At 46.2% G+C, this 18026-nt stretch overlaps 1 protein-coding gene, 1 non-coding gene and 1 pseudogene across 2 annotated transcripts in view; all 3 read left to right on the top strand.

Moving 5' to 3' along the window:
- Positions 1-11295, top strand: part of Lck (LCK proto-oncogene, Src family tyrosine kinase) — a 29259-nt gene extending 17964 nt beyond the window's left edge. Inside the window, exons 2-13 of the mRNA XM_075945123.1 lie at positions 19-128; positions 401-482; positions 655-745; positions 992-1090; positions 1337-1440; positions 1671-1820; positions 2052-2204; positions 2303-2482; positions 4676-4752; positions 4831-4984; positions 5065-5196; positions 10650-11295. Coding sequence (XP_075801238.1) covers positions 24-128; positions 401-482; positions 655-745; positions 992-1090; positions 1337-1440; positions 1671-1820; positions 2052-2204; positions 2303-2482; positions 4676-4752; positions 4831-4984; positions 5065-5196; positions 10650-10852 — 1530 coding nt within the window. The 5' untranslated portion in view covers positions 19-23 and the 3' untranslated portion in view covers positions 10853-11295. The remainder of the gene's footprint in view (positions 1-18; positions 129-400; positions 483-654; positions 746-991; positions 1091-1336; positions 1441-1670; positions 1821-2051; positions 2205-2302; positions 2483-4675; positions 4753-4830; positions 4985-5064; positions 5197-10649) is intronic.
- A 634-nt stretch (positions 11296-11929) lies between these two features.
- On the top strand, positions 11930-12093 carry LOC142834501 (U1 spliceosomal RNA). The gene has a single exon (XR_012907592.1). It is a non-coding gene; the product is annotated as a U1 spliceosomal RNA (small nuclear RNA).
- A 2808-nt stretch (positions 12094-14901) lies between these two features.
- LOC142833587 (large ribosomal subunit protein eL33-like) lies at positions 14902-15317 on the top strand (annotated as a pseudogene).
- The last annotated feature ends 2709 nt before the right edge of the window (positions 15318-18026 follow it).

The raw sequence follows: 18026 nt of genomic DNA, 5'->3' as shown, positions 1-18026 counted from the left end.
CTCTCTACATTCCTTCAGGGACCATGGGCTGTGGCTGCAGCTCAAACCCTGACGATGACTGGATCGAGAACATTGACGTGTGTGAGAACTGCCACTATCCCATAGTCCCGCTGGACAGCAAGACCACGGTAAGAGGAAGACGGGACGGGTGAAGGGATGGGGAAGGGAGGCTGTGTGCCCAGGAGAAAAAAATAACGGATCACAGCTAAAAGACCTGGAAATAACAGCACACCCATGTTCCCTGGAGCACAGTAAGGAAGAGGTCTAGAAGGAACAGACTTTCCTAAGGTCAAGTGCACACACTTGGTGAACCCACAGAGAAGGCCCGGTCAGTGTGGGAAAATGGAAAGGGAACCAGGGTCAGAGAAAAATGACTCCAGCCTCGTTTCCTACCCCACAGCTGCCCATTCGGAATGACTCTGAGGTTCGGGACCCACTGGTCATCTATAATGGCTCCATCCCACCAGCCTCCCCACTACAAGGTGACTCCATCTAGCAGGGTGTGAAGAGTAAGGCCTGTGGATGCTTGACTCTTGGTGTCTGTACCCTCTCCACCTCCCCTCTACCTTGTCTGCATCCTGCCCTGTGCCTCTAGGGCTCTGTTGTTCCCGTAAGCCCCAGGCTGGTTCTTCTTGACTCTTCCTGTCTTTACAGACAACCTGGTTATTGCCCTGCACAGCTATGAGCCCTCTCATGATGGAGACCTGGGCTTTGAGAAGGGTGAACAGCTCCGAATCCTGGAGCAGTGAGTATCCTTCTAGCCCACCGTGTGTGTGTGTGTGTGTGTGTGTGTGTGTGTGTGTGTGTGTGTGTGTATGTCTGTGCACGTGTGCAGTGAATAGCCTTCTAACCCACTGTGGTGTGTGTGTGTGTGTGTATTAAGGTGGAAAGTACCAGAAAGCTTGTACCAGGGAGGTGGTGGCCTGGCTTAATGGGACTCTGAGGGTTTCCAGTGGCTATGTAGGCCATGCTGATGGTCTCTGTGGTGCAGGAGCGGTGAGTGGTGGAAGGCTCAGTCCCTGACCACTGGCGAAGAGGGCTTCATCCCCTTCAATTTCGTGGCAAAAGCAAACAGCCTGGAGCCTGAACCGTGAGCAGGGGACCGCGTGGGGAGGAGGGACAACATATAGGAATCAGAGGAGGGGTGGTCCTGGGGGTAGGGAATGTTTGACCAGTGATGGAGGAAGAACGCCTTTAAGCGCAGCATTCCGGAGGCAGCGGCAGGCAGATCTTTGAGTTCGAGGCCAGCCAGGGCTACACAGATTTAAAAAAAAGAAAAAAAAAGAAAAAAAAAAGGTCGACCAAAAGCCGATGATCTTTCTTCTGCCCTATGTAGCTGGTTCTTCAAGAATCTGAGCCGTAAAGACGCGGAGCGGCAGCTTTTGGCGCCCGGGAACACGCACGGATCCTTCCTGATCCGGGAAAGTGAAAGCACCGCGGGTGAGAGGCAGGGCGTGGTGGGCGGGGCCTAAGCGTGTGGGCGGGGCTCCGGGTTGAGGGCTGGTGCCTCCGGGGTGAGCAGGGATGTGGGGTGGGGTGGGGGGTGAGAGCTGAAGGAAGTGGTGCAGTGGCCACTTGATGAACTGAAGGCAATGCCTCTTTCCCCCACCCCCGCCTTAATCCTCTTCAATTTCTCCTCCTCCCTCCTCACCTCTCCAATCTTTCTTCAGGATCTTTTTCACTGTCGGTCAGAGACTTCGACCAGAACCAGGGAGAAGTGGTGAAACATTACAAGATCCGTAACCTAGACAACGGCGGCTTCTACATCTCCCCTCGGATCACTTTTCCTGGCCTACACGAGCTGGTCCGCCATTACACCAGTGAGCTCTGGCAGACCACTTTCACCTGTGCCCACCCTAGCGGCTTATCTCCCCCCCTGTCCATCCTAGGGACCCTCCAGCCATCGGTAGTACCTGACCCTCGATCCTGTAGGCTCCCCTCCCATGCCAGTCTGTTTCCCCTGCGGGGAACGCGCGGAGAGAGGTAGGGGCTGGAGGGAGCCCCCAAGGTCTCCAAAAGTGACTGCCTCACGCTTCCCTTTGTCCTTGCAGATGCCTCGGACGGGCTGTGCACAAAGTTAAGCCGTCCTTGCCAGACCCAGAAGCCCCAGAAGCCGTGGTGGGAGGATGAATGGGAGGTTCCCAGGGAGACACTGAAGTTGGTTGAGCGGCTGGGAGCTGGACAGTTCGGGGAAGTGTGGATGGGTGAGTATGGAAAGAGAGGAGATGTCCCCAAGATGTGAGACACTGGCCTATCCAGGGCCACTGCCTTGTTCATCCGCGACCCACCTACCCACCTCCAGGGTACTACAACGGGCACACGAAGGTGGCAGTGAAGAGCCTGAAGCAAGGGAGCATGTCCCCCGATGCCTTCCTGGCTGAAGCTAACCTCATGAAGCAGCTGCAGCACCAGCGACTGGTCCGGCTTTATGCAGTGGTCACCCAGGAGCCCATCTACATAATCACTGAATACATGGAGAACGGTGGGTGGCCCTGCTGTGGTGGCCCTGCTATGGTGGCCCTGCTATGTCACTTGAGAACCCTGTTGTCATCCCACTATCTTTTTTTCCCTTCGAGACAGGGTTTCTCTGTAGCTTTGGAGCCTGTCCTGGAACTAGCTCTTGTAGACCAGGCTGGCCTCGAACTCACGGAGATCCGCCTGCCTCTGCCTTCCTAGTGCTGGGATTAAAGGCGTGCGCCACCACTGCCCGGCTCGATCACACGATTTCTTTCTGCTTCAAGTAGTTCTTTTCGATCTGTAAGACAGTGTTAGGGTCAGCAAGGTGGGTCAGCAGGCAACCGTACTTGCTGATGAGACTTACAAACAGGAGTTCAAGCCCTGGAATCCACATAGAGGTCAAGCGCTGGCTCCTGCCAGTTGTCCTGTGATCTCCATGCGTGTGCTGCCCCCATGAGTAAAGACATGTAATTAAAGATAGAGACACTAATGAAAGGACAAGGGTCTATGAGGATGGAGGAAATCAGTGCCGGCCCTGCCTTCATCTTTTATGTGGTTCAGATTGTCTGGTGGCGGGGGGGACAGACTCTGTCTTAGGAAGGGAAACAAACGGCATTGGCTAATGAGTTCTGAAAAAGGCAAATAGATTTTGTCATTGGTGGTTTCTTTTCTCTCTTTTTTTTCTGAGACAGGATTTCTTTGTGTAGCCCTGGCTGCCCTGGGAACTCTCTTTGCAGACAGGGCTGGCTCAAACTCAGAAACCCTCCGGCCTTTGCCTCTCGAGTGCTGGGGTTAAAGGTGTGTGCCACCACCAACTGGCAGTAGTTTATTTTTTATTACGTGTGTGTGTGTGTGTGTGTGTGTGTGTACATGCATTCGGGTGACTGGGGAGGCCAGAAGAGAGCATCACAGACCCTGGAGCTATAGTTATGTGTAGTCATTGAACACGGGTTCTGGGAACCGAACTGGGGTCTTCTGTAAAAGCAAGTACTTATAAGACCATGAGCCAGCTCTCCAGCCCCAGGATTGTCAGTCTTGTGCAGGGTTTTGTTTTTATTAGTCTACTTTTTGATTTTTTTTTAAGATTTATTTATTTAGGACAGGCTCAAAAACCACAGAGAAACCCTGTCTCAAAAAACCAAAAAAAAAAAAAAAAAAAAGATTTATTTATTTATTATGTATACAGTATTCTCAGTACTCTGCCTGCAGGCCAGAAGAGGGCACAGATCTCATTACAGATGGTTGTGAGCCACCATGTGGTTGCCGGGAATTGAACTCAGGACCTTTGGAAGAGCAGGCGGTGCTCTTAACCACTGAGCCATCTCTCCAGCCCCTACTTTTTTTTTTAAAATATTTATTTATTTATTATGTATACAATATTCTGTCTGTGTGCATGTCTGCAGGCCAGAAGAGGGAACCAGACCTCTTTACATATAGTTGTGAGCCACCATGTGGTTGCCGGGAATTGAACTCAGGACCCTTGGAAGAGCAGGCAATGCTCTTAACCACTGAGCCATCTCTCCAGCCCCCTCCAGCCCCTACTTTTTGATTTTTGAGACAGGGTCTTACTATGTAGCATTGGCTGGTCGAGAACGCTCTGCACTGCCCAGGCTGACTTTAAACTTGCAGAGATCCTCCTACCTCTGCTTCCTGGGTGCTGGGATTAAAGATGTGCCCCATCATACCCAGCTGAAACCGCATTTGACAGCAGACACTGAGAAAAGCAGAGTCTGTGACTTGGGGACATGAATGCCTCAGGGAGGTAAATGGTGAAGCAATTTATGATGCCTGGTAAGAGAGTCAGGAAGAGCGGTCCAGCTGGACTGGAAAAGAAAAGGAGAAACTTCTATGAGAAAAAGATGAGGCAAAGAGACTGAAGAGTCTAGACATCTGTGTACAGGATCTAAAAATGGCCTGTGAGGGAGTGAGAAATACATGTCTACAGGAAGAAAACGCAGCCGGGGAGCACGCAGAGCTTTGGCTGCCGTGGAACCGGGGTTCTACCTCAACTGAGGGCAGGAAGCATTGGATCCTTCCGCTAGAACAGGCCTTCCCATGTGCCGAGCATCCCATCCCCACACTCGGGCACATACTCTTTCTCAGTCCTTGTTCTTTCTCTCCACTGTCAGTCACTACTTCCGGATGGTAGGTGGAGTAGAAAGGTCTTGGAGCTGCCTCCCGGGCAATTTAGGTCACCAATTCTTGCTTTTGCTCACAGGGAGCCTAGTAGATTTTCTCAAGACTCCCTCTGGCATCAAATTGAACATCAACAAACTCTTGGACATGGCAGCCCAGGTAAGGAGAATGGCAAAGGACTGAGTATGGCTTCAGGGTCAGTGGGGTCAAGACTGATGACCTGTTCCTGGCTTGCAGATTGCAGAGGGCATGGCATTCATTGAAGAGCGGAATTACATCCATCGCGACCTGCGGGCTGCTAACATCCTGGTGTCTGACACACTGAGCTGCAAGATTGCAGACTTTGGCCTGGCACGCCTCATTGAGGACAATGAATACACAGCCAGGGAGGGTAGGTGCGGGATAAAGAGGAGGTTCAGAGCCAGCGGTAGAGAACGCATACTCAGGTGACCTAACTTTGCCTCCCTCTAGGGGCCAAATTTCCCATTAAATGGACAGCACCAGAAGCCATTAACTATGGGACCTTCACCATCAAGTCGGATGTGTGGTCTTTTGGGATCCTACTGACAGAGATTGTCACCCATGGCCGAATCCCTTACCCAGGTGAGCATTAAAGGAAGGGACTCGAAGGACCACAAGGAAGAGTAGCAAATCCATGTCTTCCCACTCACTCCTCAGGCTCAGCCTCGAAAACTTCTAGATGCTTCTCTTCCATCCACTTGGACTCCAGCGTCCTCTATTAGATGCTTCGTCTCCCAGCCCTGGCTTCCATCTCTATCAAAATGCATAGCTCCTTGCTCAGTTCTGGCATAGGCCACCTAAGTGTGACGGAAGTGGATCTGGCTCAGGGTGTGAAACTTTCCTTTTCTTACCATGATTGATTTCTTTTTGACTGGTAACCAGATTATTCCTTTTCTCCTTGTTTCGTTATTGTTGTTGTTTTCCTTTTTTTTTTTTTACAGAGTTACTTAGTCATAGCTGTCCTGGAACTCACTCTGTAGACCAGGCTGACCTCGAACACTTAGAGATCCGCCTGCCTCTGTCTCCCGAGCGCTGGGATCAAAGGCGTGTTCCACCCCTGCCTGGCTCAGGCCCTTCTTTCTCACATATGAGATCAGAACAGTGCTTAGGCCGCACTATGGCACTGCTCCTCCTCATTCTGCTGCACCAGCTTTCTTCTGGACCACGAGCCACCTCCCAAATAATGACACGGAGACTCCTTGTTAGTTGTGAATGCTTAGCCTAGCTTAAGTTCGTTTCTCGCTCGTTCTTTTAACTTAAACTAACCTGTTTCCCTTTATCTACCTCTTGCTTCTTGTCTTTTTTACTTTTCTTTCTTTCTGTATGTCTTACTTTCCTGCTTCCTCTAGTGTCTGACTGGCTGGATGCTGCATAAATTTTGTTCCTGGTCCTGTCCCTCTTGTTCTCCCTCTTTCTCCTCTTCTTCTGCTTAGTTCGAGATTTTTCCTCCTTATTCTCTCCTCACCAGCCCTGCCTATCCCTTTACTGCCTAGCTATTGGCCTTTTTTTTTTTTTTTTGAGATGGGGTTTCTCTGTAGCTTTGGGGCCTGTACTGAAACTAATTCTTGTAGTTCAGGCTGGCCTCAAACTCACAGAGATTCACCTGCCTCTGCCTCCCTAGTGCTGGGATTAACGGCGTGTGCCACCACTTACATAATTGATCAAATACAGCACAAACAAATGTTACACCCCCTCACATAGTTAAAGGAATATTCCATAACACTCTGGGTAAGTGATGTCATCCCTCTGAGCCTCAGTTTCCCGATATGTGAAACAAGAGACTTTGAGAAGCAGTCAGACCCATCGAAGCTGCTCACTGGACACTGGTCCTTTCCTAATGAAACTTCTTCACAGCTAAAGAGAGAAGCCATGTAGACACGCCCTCCTCCTGAAAAAGGCCTTTCCCCCACATTCAACCAAGACGGGTAGAATTTTATTTTGAAAGTTTCTGTTTTAGTCATTGAGTTTTGTTTTGTTTTCTGAGACAATGTCTCTTGTAGCCCAGGCTGGCCATCTAACTATCTATGAATCTGAAGATGCCCCCTGAGCTCTGGATTGTCCTGCTTTCCCCTCACTGGGAGGGGCTGGGATTGTAGGCACGCACCTATGTGTCTGGTTTTGGAGGGACTGGGGATCAAACCCAGGTCTTGTGCATTCAAGGCAAGTTCACTGTCGCGGAGCTATACTTGGAGGCCTAGGAGTGGAACGTTTCTTTTTTTTTTAATATTTTATTTATTATGTATACAATATTCTGTCTGTGTGTATGCCTGCAGGCCGGAAGAGGGCACTAGACTTCTTTACAGATGGTTGTGAGCCACCATGTGGTTGCCGGGAATTGAACTCAGGACCTTTGGACGAGCAGGCAATGCTCTTAACCACTGAGCCATTTCTCCAGCCCTAGTGGAACGTTTCTAAAAGGAAGTTGATAACCTCTGGGGGAAAGGAAATGGCACAGAAAAGAGTCAGGAGTTAGGAAGCAGAGGCCACTTTGGCAGAAACTTCCCATAGCCCCAGCATGGTGAGCTGAAATTTGACTCCAGGAATGTAAAGGCCTTTGAAGCAGGTTAGACTCTTAGGGGCCAAAAGATTTCCCAGCTCTGGGCTTGTCCCATCTCATAGGCCAGTGTTCATCTCCTGTCCTGATACAGTATCTCCTGTGCATAGTCTCAAGGCTAGAGATGCCTCAGCATTGCCTGACTGGGTTCTCATCCTGTCCTGAGCCCCGACAGCCCCATTGCTGCCCCTAGAGAACAATCCCAGGTAGACATTACAAAAAAAATCTCCAAACAACTATGCTTGTTTATACACACTGATTCACGCAATCCTCACCATAACTCAGGGAAGAGGAGCGAGGATTTAGTCTATACTCTAGATGAGGAAGCTGAGCTTCACAGAGGAGGCTCGGTCAAGGTCCTGCAGTTGGCGCTTTCGTTACTGAGCGAGTAATTGGATCAGTACTGTAAACATAGGACCGACATTCAGCAGGGAACGCTAGTGTCTGCCATCATGAAGACCAGTATCATTTTGGATTGGTAGCTACATATTCTGAACATCACCTGTGTTAGCCAGCTTTCTGTTTACTGAAAACAAAACAACAAAAAACTCCTGAGATGGCCAACTTATAAAGAAGAAAGTTGGGGGTGCAGCGAGGTGGCCCAGAGGGTAAAAACGTGTGCTGAGCAAGCCTGAGGACCTGAGTTCAATCCCTGGAACCCATGGGAAGGTGAAAGGAGAGAACCCACTCTTGAAAGTTGTTATCTGGGTGGTGGTGGCGCACGCTTGTAGATCTCTGTCTACAGGGTGAGTTTCAGGACAGTCAGAGCTGTTACACAGAGAAACGCTGTCTCAAAAAGACAAAAAATGGGGCTGGAGAAATGGCTCAGAGGTTAAGAGCATTGCCTGCTCTTCCAAAGGTCCTGAGTTCAATTCCCAGCAACCACATGGTGGCTCACAAACCATCTGTAATGAGGTCTGGTGCCCTCTTCTGGCCTGCAGACATACACACAGACAGAATATTGTATACATAATAAATAAATAAATAAATAAATAAATATTAAAAAAAAGACAAAAAATGACAGTCACCCAAGGTTTCTCTGCAGTGTTGAGGCATCCATCTTCGGCCTATGGGCCTAGAGTATCTGACAGGCTTTTCTGTGACACAGCATCATGCAGTATGCACAAATACCCTGTGACAACACTGTCTTTAAAAAAACAACCCGTTCTTTCATGGTGAGAGAGCAGGGGAGACTGGAGAGATGGCTCAATGGTTAAGAGGATGTGGGTTTGGTTCTCAGCAACCACATGGCAGCTTACAGCTGTCTATAACGTCAATTCCAAGGAATTCAGTACCCTCTTGTGACTTCCTGGGGCACTTCACATATGTGATACATAGACATATAAAACATTTATACACATAAAAAATAAAAAGTTTAAGCTAAGCGTAGTGGCACACACCTTTAATCCCAGCACGTTGGAGGCAGAAGCAGGCAGATCTCTGAGTTTGAAGCCAGCCCCATCTAAGTAGTGAGTTCCAGGACAGCCAGAGCTATATAGAGAAACCTTGTCTCAAAAAACTGAAGGAAAAGAAAAGTTGTTCTCTGACCTTCACGCAGAGGCTTTGGCCCATGTGTTGGCCCACACACATCACGCACAAATTTAGTAATAATTAATAAAATATTTTTAACCTGGGTGGTAGTAGCACAGTGACCTAACCTTTATCCAAGTACTAGGAGGTAGAGGCAGGCAGATCTCTGTGAATTTGAAGCCAGTTTGGTCTGTAGATTGAGTTCCAGGACAGCCAGGGCTACACAGAGAAACTTTGTCTTCATAAACAAAATTAAAAAGAATCAAGTTTGCTGGGCGTGGTGGTACATTATTTTTTTTAAGATTTATTTATTGTGTATACAGTATTCTGCCGATATATATCTGGTGCCAGTAGAGAGCACCAGATCTCATTACAGATGGTTGTGAGCCACCATGTGGTTACTGGGAATTGAACTCAGGACCTCTGGAAGGGCAGTCAGTGCTCTTAACCCCTGAGCCACCTCTCCAGCCCCCTGGTGGTACATTCTTTAATTCCAGAATCTGAGAGGCAGAAACAGGTGGATCTTTAATTGAGGCCAGGCTGGTCTACGTAATGAGTTTTAGGCCAGCCAGAGCTGCGTAGTGTGACTGTCTTAAAGAAAGAAGAGAGCCAGGTGGTGGTAGCGCCTGCCTTTAATTCCAGCACTCTGGAGGCAGAGGCAGGCGGATCTCTGTGAGTTCAAGGCCGTCCTGGTCTACAGAGCTACTAGTTCCAGGACAGCTAGGGGCTATTATACAGAGAAACCCTGTCCTGAAAATAAAAAAAATTAAAAATTAAAAAAAGAGAGAGAGAGGATAAAAAAAAAGATTCATTTAGTTTCAGAGATTCTGTTTCACTGATTTTCTTTTCTTTTTGGGGGAGCGTATCTGACACATGGTACGGTTAACTGTTTACCTCATAGCAGGAAGCAAAGAGAGGAAGAGGAGAACTCTGGTTTCAGCATGTTGTCCCTCAAGAGAACGTCCACAGTGACCTAACTTCCATCCCCATATCTCTCATTGTTTCTGTCTTTCTCTTTTTAGGCAGGATCTCACTATGTAGCCATAGCTAACCTGCAATTTATTAGGTAGACCAGGATAGCTTTGAATTCATGGGGATCCACCTGCTTCTACCTCCTGAGTGCTGGGATCTCAAGGCACATGTCACCATGTATGACTAGATCCCACTTCTTCCTTTTATTCCCCTCTATGTAACATCTCTGTCCTGGAACTTGCTCTGTAGACCAGGCTGGCCTTGAACTCACAGAGATCCAACTGCCTTGCCTTCTGAGTGCTGAGTTTAAAGACTCCACTTCTTAAAGATTCTACCGTATCTCACTAGTGCATGAGTTGGGGGCCAGGCTTTCAACACATGAGAAGACATTCAACATCCAAACTATAGGCTTGGGTTGTATCTCAGTGATGGACTGCTTGACTAACATGCATAAAATCCTGTATTCAATTCCAAGTACCTCAAAGATAGATGGATAGATAGATAGATAGATAGATAGATAGATAGATAAAAAGGAAGATGATAGATAGATTGATTGAAAGGAAGATAGGTGATAGATTGATTGAAAAGAAGATAGAAGATAGATAAAAAGATAGATAGATAGATAGATAGATAGATAGATAGATAGATAGATAGATAGGACTATAGATAGGAAAGAAAGAAAGATCTCCAAATTAGCATCAGCCTTGCTTTTAGGTTTCTAACATTTTTTTTATAAATACAGGATATTCTTTTATTTATTTATTTATTATGTATACAACCTTCCTTCCGTGTGCACCTGCACAACAGAAGAGGGCGCCAGATCTCATTATAGATGGCTGTGAGCCACCATGTGGTTGCTGGGAATTGAACTCAGGACTTCTGGAAGAGCAGTCAGTGCTCTTAACCACTGAGTCATCTCTCCAGCCCTAGGTTTCTAACATTTAAAGGCTTGATGTTCTTTCTCCCATCAACCTTCCAGGAATGACCAACCCTGAAGTGATTCAGAATCTGGAGCGAGGGTACCGAATGGTCCGACCTGACAACTGTCCGGAGGAGCTGTACCACCTCATGATGCTGTGCTGGAAGGAGCGTCCCGAGGACCGGCCCACGTTTGACTACCTTCGAAGTGTTCTGGATGACTTCTTCACAGCCACAGAGGGCCAGTACCAGCCCCAGCCTTGACAGGCCTTGCTGTCCCGAGACCCTCCCCATCCCTTTGCCCTGGCTGGGGCAGATGGAGTTCTTGTGCCGTATCCATGTGTCCTGTGCACACATAGACTCTGACTCTGCACATAAAGCCTGTGCATATGCAACATATACGCACTTTTTGTCCTGTACACATCTATAGTTGTGTGAGTTCTACACATGTGTCTTATACACATGGAACATGTAAGTCTAAGTCTTGGATGTCATCTAAGGTGTCTCTTTCTGGACCCTTCCATTTCCTGAAACCACAGAAGGGAGAAGGCCTGTGATTGATAGGTATCTCCCTGTCTACCACTTCTTTTCTGAGGGCATCCAGAATTTCCCTGTGGGCTGCCATCCAATCCGATATCTCTGTGTGTTCTGCCTCGGTGCTTAGCACACACCGGGAGCTCAATAAATGTCTGTTGATTAAGGGTGTACGTTTCTCTGCTGCACACTTCATTTTTTATGATGGATGGTAGGAGTGGGGGGGTCAGATGATGGAAACTGGGGTTGCTGTTTGGATCACCCACCCTAGGTTCTCCTGCTGTGAACTGCCAGGATTTGTACTGTAATCGCTCCACTGAACATAGGAAGAACCTTTATTACGTGAAATGTGTGAAACCCTGAAAAACTCTGAATCTCCTCGAATCTCAGTCAGGACTCTACCCATCCCTCGTCATTGTACCCATTGCCACTAAACTATCATGTCTCAGTGCGTTTTTCCTGGATAAAATGAGTTCATGGGCCACTGTGGGGCACACACCTTTATTTCCTGCACTCAGGAAAGCAGAGGCAGGCAGATCTTTGTGAGTTCAAGGCCAGCCTGGTCTACTAGAGCTAGTTCCAGGACAGGCTCCAAAGCTACATAGAAACTCTGTCTCAAAAAGAAGAAACAAAACAAAACAAACAAAAAAAACCAAAACAAAAACCAAAACAACAACAACAAAAACCAGAGTCTGAGAAAGCTGAAAAAATGTTCTGAACATGGAGTTCAATGTGACTTCCTGACAGGCTCAGTGTTCACAGTGTATAGAGGTTCAGAGGTGCAGCTTCTTTAAGAGGGTCTGTTGTACACTTACCTGGAAGAGGAGATACCATGATCACTAAGGTGGTTTTCCCAGGGCAAGGCTTATCCATTGCACCCCAGATGTGCTGACCCCTGCAATTTCCCCAAATATGGGAAACTCAACTGCATAAGTTGTGGTAGTGGGGGACTGCGTTCATGCTCTCTCTTGTAAAAACAAAACAAAAAAACTCCTGTCACACAGCTGAGCACTTGAATAACTGGCATACTACTAGTTAGAATGGGAAGCTAGGTAAAAATGCCTGCCTCAGCACAAACCCAGCTGCTTCCCGGAACTGGGGTAAGTAAATGCAGCTCCTGGCCAGCACCCACAGGAGGTACCCGCAGGTGTAAGGCTCAGCTCTCATGGACCTGAAGGGGGTGGAGCCAGCTGTCAGCACCAAGTGCTAAGTGGAGCCACAAAGCAAGCAGATAGCCTAGCCACCACCTAGTCATTTAAGATTTTGTTCACAATGCTGTGGGATAATGCTCTTGTAACCTGTAGAGATTTGTCACTCATATTGGTTTAGTAAAACACTGATTGGCCAGAAGCCAGGAAGAAAGTATGGGTGGGGTGACCAGAGTAGAATTCTGGGAAGAGGAGAGGCAGAGATGAAATCACCAGCCAGATGCAGAGGATGCAAGATGATAATGCCTCTCTGATAAAAGGTACCAAGCCATGTAGCTAAACATAGGCAATAATTATGGGTTAATTTAAGTTGTAAGAGCTAACTAATAATAAGCCTGAGCTAAAAGGCCAAACAGTTTGTACTTAATATAAGACTCTGTGTGTTTCTTTGGGATTGAACAGTTGCAGAACTGGGCGGGACAGAAATTTCCATTTACAAAATGCTGCTGATGCAGGGGGAAGAAAAAAAGTTCAGGTCTAGGCCAAAACTTTGAATAGGTAGTTAGTTTAAAAATATGTTTAGGCCGGGCGATGGTGGCGCACGCCTTTAATCCCAGCACTCGGGAGGCAGAGGCAGGCGGATCTCTGTGAGTTCGAGACCAGCCTGGTCTACAGAGCGAGTTCCAGGACAGGCTCCAAAACCACAGAGAAACCCTGTCTCGAAAAACCAAAAAAAAAAAAAAAAATATGTTTAGGTGCTTAAAAATGAGTATAGACAATCATCAAAAAAGATGTATGTTTAAAAGTAATAAAGTTTGGGCTGGAGAGATGGCTCAGAGGTTAAGAGCACTGACCACTCTTCCGGAGGTCCTGAGTTCAATTCCCAGCAATCACATGGTGAACCATCTGTAACGAGATCTGGTGCTCTCTTCTGGCCTGCAGGCATACATGGAAGCTGAACACTGTGTACATAATAAATAAACAAATCTTAAAAAATAAATAAAATGTAATCTAAAACAGTCCCTCTCCTTTAAAAAAAAGTAATAAAGTTTTTTGTTTTTTTTTTGATTTTTCGAGACAGGGTTTCTCTGTGGCTTTGGAGCCTGTCCTGGAACTAGCTCTTGTAGACCAGGCTGGTCTCGAACTCACAGAGATCCGCCTGCCTCTGCTCCCGAGTGCTGGGATTAAAGACGTGTGCCACCACCACCCAGCAACATAAGACTTTTCATGACAATGAGATATGTCTGCTCTTAGCAATACCAATCTACTTCAAAGAAGATGATGGATGGGCTGGAGACATGGCTCAGTAGTTAAGAGCACTAGTTGCTCTTCCAGAGGACCCAGGTTCAATTCCCAGCACCCACACGGCAGCTCACAAGTGTCTGTAACTCCAGTTCCAGGGAACTTGACACCTCTACACAGACATATGTGTACAGGCAAAACACCAATGCACACAAAATGAAAATAAATAAATTATTTTTTTAAAATAGAAGATGATGGGTATTAAAGAACCTCCATATGGAGTTTGCTTTCACTTGTGACAAAGTTAGTCACTGGACAAGAATCTGCCTTTCCTGGGTTGTGGTGGCACACACCTTTAACCCCAGCACTTGTGAGGAAGGAGGATCTCTGTTCTTTTTTTTTAATAATTTATTTATTTTACATACATTGGTATTTTGCCTGCATGTATCTCTGTGTGAGGGTGTCAGATCTTGGAGTTACAGACAGTTGTGAGCTGCCATATGGGTACTAGGAATTGAACGCAGGTCCTCTGGAAGAGCAGTTGGTACGCTTAACCACTGAGCCATCTCTCCAGCCCCCAGCTAATTGTTCTTATTGTATATAATTTTACTGTGTTAGGGTTAAAATCTTTTCTTTTTATTTAGACAATCACTGATTATTGTTCTTATTGTGTATAGTTTTACTGTATTAGAATAAAAAAACCTTTCCTTTTTATTTACCCAAAAGGAAGAAATGTTGTGGGATATTTGTATACTGTGTGAAGATGTATCATGGTGATTGACTTAATAAAAAGCTAAATGACCAATAGCTAGCCAGGATAAGTTAGCCAGAACTTCTGGGCAGAGAGAAGAACTCAGAAGGGTTAGAATCTAGGTGCTTGAGACGCCAGTGAGACCCAGAGGGAGTTAGACATACAGAATTGAAGAGGAGTAAAGAGATGTGTGGCAGAATGTAGATTAATAGAGGCAGGTTAATTTAAGTTGTAAGAACTCATCTAAAGGTTACACTTTCATAATTAATAATATTAACTCTCCCATGTTGAGAAGCTGGTAGTCCCAAAAAAGTCTGACAAAAAAGACCAACTATATAGCTGATGTTTCTCCAATTATTGTGATGCAGGAGGCCAAAGAAAGAGTTCCACAGGGGCTGGAGAGATCGCTCAGCGGTTAAGAGCACTGACTGGCTCTTCCAGAGGTCCTGAGTTCAATTCCCATCAACCACATAGTGGCTCACAACCATCTGTATTGAGATCTGGTGCCCTTTTCTGGCCTGCAGGCATATATGCAGAGAGAACACTGTATACACAATAAAAAATAAATATTAAAAAATAAAATCAATCTTAAAAAAAAAGAGTTCCACAAACCCCTTAAAATAGAAGTGTTAGGCTCTTTCGGCCATCTTGGCGCCTGTGGAGGCCTGCTGGGAACAGGACTTCTAAAGGACAGTATGTCTGGAAGGCTGTGGTGCAAGGCCACTTTTGCTGGCTATAAGCGAGGTCTCCGGAACCAGAGAGAGCACACGGCTCTCCTTAAAATTGAAGGCGTTTATGCCTGAGATGAAACTGAATTCTACTTGGGCAAGAGATGCGCTTATGTGTATAAAGCAAAGAACAAAACAGTGACACCTGGAGGCAAACCAAACAAAACCAGAGTGATCTGGGGGAAAGTAACTCAGGCCCATGGAAACAGTGGCATGGTCTGGGCCAAATTCCGAAGCAACCTTCCTGCAAAAGCCAGTGGACACAGAATCCGTGTGATGCTGTACCCATCCCGGATTTAAACCAATGAAAAGTAAATAAATAAAAGTGGAAAAAAAATAGAAGTGTTAGCTTTATGTTCTCTCTTTCCTCCCCCTCTCTTTTGGACATACGTTCTCTTTATTGTAACCCTAGCGGGCTCTTTAACTCACAGAGATCTGACTACTTCCTGATTACTTGATGGACCCACCATCCCTGACATCATTTAGATTTTTTTTCCATTTATCTATGTGTATATCTGTATGTCTGTATCAACATACATGTGTGGAGCCGGGCGGTGGTGGCGCACGCCTTTAATCCCAGCACTCGGGAGGCAGAGGCAGGCGGATCTCTGTGAGTTCGAGACCAGCCTGGTCTACAAGAGCTAGTTCCAGGACAGGCTCCAAAACCACAGAGAAACCCTGTCTCGAAAAACCAAAAAAAAAAAAAAAAAACAAAAAAAAAACATACATGTGTGGATATGCATTCCGTGGAATACCTGTGGAGTGAGGGTCTTGGGCAGGAAATTTAGGTCTTCAGGTTTAGGAGCAAGTACTTAACTTCCTGACCTTATCTCACTAGCCCAAGCCAGCATTACACCTCTAAGCTGCCTTTACAGGACACCTCCTAAGAGGTGAGTGTGAGTGTGTTATAGGTCTCTCGTCCCTTTTATATAAGAGTAATAGCTTTCTCTCTTTTTATTGCTACTCATTTGAAGGGTCATATTTAAACAGGGTGTGGTGATTCATGCCTGTAATCCCAGCTCTCTGAGGCTGAGGTAGGAAGATCAATAGGAATTTGAAGCCATGCTGGGCCATGTAGTGAATTCTAGATGATTCTAGGATACAAAGTAAGATCCTGTGTCAAATCCAAAACTAAATAAAGGGCTATATTTGATTTCAGATATACATTTTTGTTTGTTTTGTATTTTGAGACAGGGTTTCTCTGTATAGCCCTAGTTGTTCTGGAACTTGCTCTGTAGACCAGGTTGGCCTTGGATTTAGAGGAGATTCACCTGGCTCTGCCTCCTGAGTTCTGGGTTTAAAGGAGTGTGCCACCACTGCAGGCTTCAGATGTACTATATATATTCAAGATGTGGTTTTTCTGTGTAGCCTTGGCTGTCCTGGAACTCTCTGTAGACCAGGCTGGAATCAAGTTAACAGAAATCCACCTGCCTGTCTCCCAAGTGTTGGGATTAAAGGGGTGCATCATTACTAGTCTGCTAAGAAAGGAGAATATTAAAGACACTCCAAGTTACTTTCTCTCTCCCTCCCTCCCTCCCTCCCTCCCTCCCTCCTTTCCTTTCTTCCTTTTCTTTTTCTTTCTTTCTTTCTTTTTTTTTTGAGACAAGGTTTCTTTGTGTTGCCTTGGCTGTCCTGGAACTTGCTCTGTAGACCAGGATGGCCTTGAATTCATAAAAATCCACCTGCCTCTGCTTCCTGAGTGCTGGGATTAAAGGCACCACACCTGACAAAAAAACTCCAAGTTTTAAAATATGCAAATAAACAATATCTGAGTCATAGGAATATAAACCATCCATTTATACCATCCTCCTGACCTCTGGGCATCTGAAGTTGTAACCCTTGTTCTCCATTTTATAAAATGCTTCAATATCCATGATTCCATAGTAGGTACTGTATGTGGCCACGGAGCTGGTAAATTCTGGGGTCTTATTCTCTCCATTTTGTAAAGATGGAAATGAGAGTCCTAGAAAGGGTATGTAGACCCACCTGGAGTCAGTAGGGAGGCCGCAGCACAGAAATGAAATAGGGTACAAGCCTCAAATCCAGCTATTTTTTTTTGTTGTTGTTTTTCTTTCTTTTTTTTTTTTTGCGTTTTATTTATTTGTTTTTTTGAGACAGGGTTTCTCCATAGCTCTTTTGGTTCCTGTCCTGGAACTAGCTCTCTCTCTCTTTTTTTTTTTTTTTTTGGTTTTTAGAGACAGGGTTTCTCTGTGGTTTTGGAGCCTGTCCTGGCACTAGCTCTTGTAGACCAGGCAGGTCTCGAATTCACAGAGATCCGCCTGCCTCTGCCTCCCAAGAGCTGGGATTAAAGGTGTGCACCACCACCGCCCAGCTGTTTATTTATTATGTATACAGTATTCTATCTGTGTGTATGTCTGCAGGCCAGAAGAGGGCACCAGACCCCATTACAGATGGTTGTGAGCCACCATGTGGTTGCTGGGAATTGAACTCAGGACCTTTGGAAGAGCAGGCAATGCTCTTAACTTCTGAGCCATCTCTTTAGCCCCAAGGCCCTAACTTAAAAGAAATCAAACAAAGCATAAAATACATGTTTTATTGCCTTAGGGATACAAATAAGCAACTAACCCATCACAATATTGGCTGTATGGTAAGAAGTCAGGAAATAGTCAGGCCCCCTCCTCCTTCTCTTTTCCGCCTGATACAGGGTCTCATTATGTAGCTCTGGGTGTCCTGGAACTCACTTTGTAGACCATTCACAGAGATCAACCCAGTGTTGGGACTAAGGGCATGTGCTATTATGCCCGATGGTCTATCTGGTCTATCAGTAATGGCTCTGGGATGATTGATGGATTTAGGATCTGGTGTAGTAGTTCTGCAGGAAGGTGAGAGATGATTTGAACCTGCACAGAGATCCCCAGACATTTGTTAATGTCTAAAGACAATATTGGTTGTCACAGTCTGGGGGGGGGAGGGGCGTTGCTACTGTTGTCTAAGGAGGTCAAGCATGCCAATTAATATCCACAATGCCCAAGACAGACCCTGAATTCTGTTTCCAAATATCAAGAGTAGCAAGG

Source organism: Microtus pennsylvanicus, chromosome 13 (genome assembly GCF_037038515.1).
Source record: "Microtus pennsylvanicus isolate mMicPen1 chromosome 13, mMicPen1.hap1, whole genome shotgun sequence".
In the NCBI taxonomy this organism is placed as follows: Eukaryota; Metazoa; Chordata; class Mammalia; order Rodentia; family Cricetidae; genus Microtus; species Microtus pennsylvanicus.
This window is presented reverse-complemented; position numbering and strand designations above follow the sequence as displayed.